This window comes from Amphiura filiformis, chromosome 4 (genome assembly GCF_039555335.1).
Source record: "Amphiura filiformis chromosome 4, Afil_fr2py, whole genome shotgun sequence".
NCBI lineage: Eukaryota > Metazoa > Echinodermata > Ophiuroidea > Amphilepidida > Amphiuridae > Amphiura > Amphiura filiformis.
In genome coordinates, this window is record NC_092631.1 from 78,417,728 (window position 1) to 78,422,866 (window position 5,139).

At 40.1% G+C, this 5,139-nt stretch overlaps 2 protein-coding genes across 2 annotated transcripts; one reads left to right on the plus strand and one right to left on the minus strand.

Moving 5' to 3' along the window:
- Positions 1-265: 265 nt before the first annotated feature.
- LOC140150402 (uncharacterized) lies at positions 266-697 on the plus strand. The gene has a single exon (XM_072172414.1). The coding sequence runs from the start codon at positions 266-268 to the stop codon at positions 695-697; it is 432 nt and encodes a 143-aa protein (XP_072028515.1).
- Positions 698-4,184: 3,487 nt separating this feature from the next.
- LOC140150403 (uncharacterized) lies at positions 4,185-4,610 on the minus strand. The gene has a single exon (XM_072172415.1). The coding sequence runs from the start codon at positions 4,608-4,610 to the stop codon at positions 4,185-4,187; it is 426 nt and encodes a 141-aa protein (XP_072028516.1).
- Positions 4,611-5,139: the final 529 nt, after the last annotated feature.

The window sequence follows — 5,139 nt, forward strand, 5'->3', positions numbered from 1 at the left end:
TATCACGGCAATTTTTGACACGAAGATATAGGGATGATGACGATGTGTGTCATTTGTATACCAGGTGTAGCCTATTGTAATCTTAGCAATACTGGACAGTCAAATGTGAAATCATGCATGTCTTCAAGGACTTACGGCCTTGGACATCCTTGTGTTCACTCAAAGCAATGATTTTGTGTAAAGCAGATTTCATAAGCTTTTCTCAGATTTCTTCATTCCAACATGTTAATCCAATTTTCTACTGGTACCGCTCAGTCTTCTGAGCATGTGGGATGTTGTTAATGGCAAATTGACCGAGGTTGAGGTTGCTAGGGTTGTCCAGATGCTTGCAGAAGGTCACACACAGCGTTATGCAGCTGAGCAACTTGGGGTATCCCCCAGTGTCATTAATCGTGCATATCATCGCTACCTGGAAGATGGTCTGTATGGCAGAAGACCAGGCCAAGGCCGCAGATGTATCACAACCCCCCGTTTTCTCCAGTTTCGTCGGAACCGCCAGAGTACAGCAAGATCCATAAATATGGACTTCCGCAGAGGGGCTGGTGTGCGTATGAGCAATGAAACAGTAAGGAGTCGTTTGCATGAAGACGGAATGAACGCTAGAAGACCTGCAACAGGTCCCATTTTGATCCCACGCCACCGCAGAGCCAGATTGGACTTTGCCAGAAATCACCAACATTGGCAAGATGGTGATTAGACCCCTGTACTGTTCACAAATGAGAGCAGATTCACTGTTTCCACCAATGATAGGCGTGTGAGGGTATGGAGACGTCAAGGAGAACGATATGCTAACTGTAACATTGTTGAAGTTGATCATTTTGGAGGTGGGTCGGTCATGGTCTGGGCAGGGATTTTTTTTGAACGGACGTACGGACCTTTTTGTGATAGACAGAGGCTCACTGACGGGTGTAAGATACAGAGATGAGGTACTGAGACCTGTTGTTGTCCCCATTGCTCGTGCAATTGGTCAAAGTTTCATTCTTATGCAGGATAACGCCCGTCCACATATCGCTCGTGTTGTGATGAACTTAGTGGACAATGAGGGAATTGAGACTCTGGACTGGACTGCAAGGTCACAGACCTGAATCCAATAGAACATGCTTGGGACATGCTTGGTAGACGGGTAAGACAACGGCAACAAGTTCCAGACAATGTCCAGTCACTAAGAGATGATCTGATTGAAGAGTGGATGAACATTCCTCAGGACTCTCTCCGCACCCTGATCCAGAGCATGCCTCGACGTTGTGAAGAGTGTATAGCAGCCCGAGGAGGTCATACCCATTACTAGGCACCATTTAAGAATGATTTGTGGAGATTTTGATTTCAAAACCTTTTGTAAGCAAAACTAATGCCAAAATTTGACAATTGGACACTCCGATACTCTGAGGACCAGCTGATTGGAGAAACACATTTTTTCATTAGTCATTATGTCTAGCAAACAATGGAATTTGTCTGCAATGAAGTTAAACCAATTTTTCAATGTATTTAAGTTTTATCTTTGATGAAAACATGAAATATAGGTTTGTTCCTCTAATTTCTTGGAGTAGTGTAGATGTCAAGGTTTGCAGACAACATAATGCCGTCATCGTTGCCATGGTAACACGACTCATTCGAGGTTATGTTATACATTGAAGCTGACGGTGATGACATTGCATGCGAGATCACTATAGATTAAGTACTCTATCACTGGGGCTCAACAAGTGTGTTGGTTGTTTATGGCTTATCATCAACCCGGATCATGAAGATAGTTTCTTGAACTACTCTATCACTGATCTCAACAAGTGTGTCGGTTGTTTATGGCTTATCATCAAGATTGTCTCTTTAATTACTCTATCGCTGATCGAGTGATCGCTGATCTCAACAAGTGTGTCGGTTATATATGGCTTATTATAGTCTCTTGGCATATATCTGTCTTACAAGATGTAATCATTTCTTTCGCTCTTTCTTAATCTTCTACAGGGTGTCCCAGAAAAAATTACCGAGCGAATATAATTGAACGTAAGTCGAGATACAGACATCAGAATTACAAAATTTAATATGTAGCGCATCGCTTAGTTTGTTGTCCACTACATACGAAAATTTTATTTGATTCGGTTGACTGGTTGCGAAGAAATGAACGATTACATAAGGCATGCATCAATTCAATTCATTCCAAGTTTGATCAACAGGCACTTTTTTCATATCGCTCATCGCTTCCTAAAGTTATATCATTAAATTTAGTCCATATTATCTATTTTATAATCGGACGGTTTTATGTCATTCATGCTTTCACTGAAGATGAATAACAGTTTGTCCGAGAAAACTTTGGTTTCTGCAATTGGAAGCTTTCCAACTTCAATTCTTTATGTTCTGCAAGTATGTTATATTTTAACTTTCCAAAGAACATTTGACCCAAGAATATAACAATGACAGCTTTACGCGTGATTTTTGATACCATGCAATATTAATATTGAAGTTTTAAAAGATTTAAACTTTGCATTATAATTTCATGGAAATATTCCAAAAACATTAATGTGTGTGAGAAATTTTTTTAACCAGCTGGAATTCTTTATGCAATAATTCTTTATGCAACAATTATATCAACATTAACCAAAAAATATATTTACAAGTACAGACCATTATCTTACATGCAAGCTTTCAATTTCAATATCGTGCAGGTTTTCAAATTTGAACAAAACCTTATTAAATGTTTTGCATGAAACAGATTGTTTAAAAAGAACAAAAAGGGTTTCACAGAACAAAATATGAAGCTCATTGACAGTTTAAACCACTAGTGCGCATTATGTTGTGAATGATCTTTCTTTCAAACTTGGAATGAAGTGAATTGAAGCATGCCTTGTGCAATCGCTCATTTCTTCGCGATTTGTCAACTGATTCCAATAAAATTGACGTATAAGATGCAGAATACGATGAGCTACACGCTGATGTTTAGATTTTTGGATTCTGATGTCTATTTCTCGACTTACGTCCAAATTCATTCGCACGGTAATTTTTTCTGGGACACCCTGTATACGTGTGCTGATAAAGATTTTTTTAAAGACATGATAAAAATAAATAAAAATATTTTTATTTTGTGTCGTGAGATGAATAATTACATAAACCTGAACAATATAGGTCCGTAAATAAATTCAGCAGGTTTGCAGAAATTCAGAATATAAAGTTCATTTTTCAAAATCAAATAAGTACTGTTTTTCACTGACCTGACAGTTTCGAGTGTCTTGGGCGACACTCTTCTTCAGAGTGATCTATGTCCACACACCTCCGGCGAATTTCGGCCTGTAGAGGGCGCACTGCTCGCGGAGATGATTGGGTCATAGATGTGACTTAGAAAATGGGCCAGTCGTCTCTGTTCATGACTTGCGGGGATTTCTTCCTTATCCAGATGGATTCCATGATTCTTCTTGATCTCGCGTCACCTTCCTTGCTGAGAATTTTGGACCCTTGCCAATCGATGACGTGATTTTGTTGTACACAGTGATCGGCTATCGCAGATTTGCTGAGTTCGCTTTCAGACTGTTTTCTGGTCTGACGGGTGTAGTTCTTTTTCAAGCCCGTAACTTTGCTCAACACGCTCAAGCCGCGAAACACACCATCGCGTGGAAGGATGTTAAAGTGCTTGATCAGGATTCCAACTGGTTTAATCGTGGTGTAAGGGAAGCCATCAACATAAGACGCCACCCCAGTTCACTCAACAAGGACAAAGGCCGCCACCAGCTACCTCCGGTCTATGAACCTGTTCTGTCACATGACATCGTCAGCTCGTCATGTGACATCCCAGATCAATAACTCAATCACCATCAGTTTGAAAAAGACACAGAGTCGTCGTGTCGAAAGCTCACGTAAGTGAACAATTTTAGTTGTGTGTATAGGTTTAAACTCTACAAATTTGTCCGTTTCTTTCATGTGTTCACTTAGTCTCGTGGAAAATCGTCGCCCCGTTTCACCCACATAAGACTGATCACAATTAGAACAAGGGATTTCATATACACAGTCTGTTGTAGAGTCCGGATCTCTCTTGTCCTTGGAGTGGACGAGCATTTTCCTTAAAGTGGAGTTGGGTCTCATCGCTGTAGCGATTCCATGTTTTCGAAAAATCCTGTTGGCCTTCTCCGATAATCCGCTGACATAAAGTATAACTACCAGTCCTTTGGATTTCTCGCTGTTTTCACTTTTCTTAGATGTTTTCATAGTCTTTTGTTTGCAATCTGTTGTTTCACCTTCTTAAAGGACCAATTTGGATATCCACAGAGACTAAGTGCTTTTTTGATCTTTTCTTCTTCTTGTTGTTTATCATCCTCGTCCGAAACTAAATTATTCATCCTGTCCATTAAAGTTCGGACAACACTCAGCTTGTGGTGAACTGGATGATGAGACTCAAAATTCAGATATTGGTCTGTGTGCGAAGCTTTGCGGTAAATGAGCAATTTGACTGAACCGTTTGACTTTCTGACTATGAGTGTGTCGAGGAATGGTATTTTGCCGTCATGTTCTTTCTCGTAGGTGAATTTTATACTGTCCGTGGGGTCTGTGCTGTTGAGGTGATCAGTAAGGTTGTCAACTTGATCAGATTTTACAATCTCCAAAACATCATCCACGTACCTTTTCCACATACGTGGTTTACACTCAAGGGGGGCGAACGCGATAGCTTTTTCTTCCAAAAACTCCATGTATAAATTGGCCACCACCGGAGAGACCGGGCTGCCCATGGCCGCGCCAAATCTTTGTTTGAAAATTTTGCCCCTGAACAGAAAGTATGTAGTTGTGAGGACGAAACGCAAAAGTTCTGAACAATATAGCGTTCCTTATATTGCATGCTCATCAACAGGGTCTTGTTAACAGTACCGGAAGGTTCAAAAATAGTGAAATAAATCATTTGGTACACGAATCATTCGATCATTGAAGCTCAGTAAACATAGCTGCAAAATATAGTACAGAAAATATAGATTAAAACATAACATCGTCCTTACCTTTCACGCTCATGACGTCGAGGGTCGACGAATGATGGACTCATCCATCAATCAAGATATATCAGTCTACTCATGTTCAACCACTCAGCTATCATCTGTCATGTCTTTAGATATTTTTGAAGGGAAACTATATTAAGTCATTCAAGGACCAGTAAAAGGAATGAATTACATG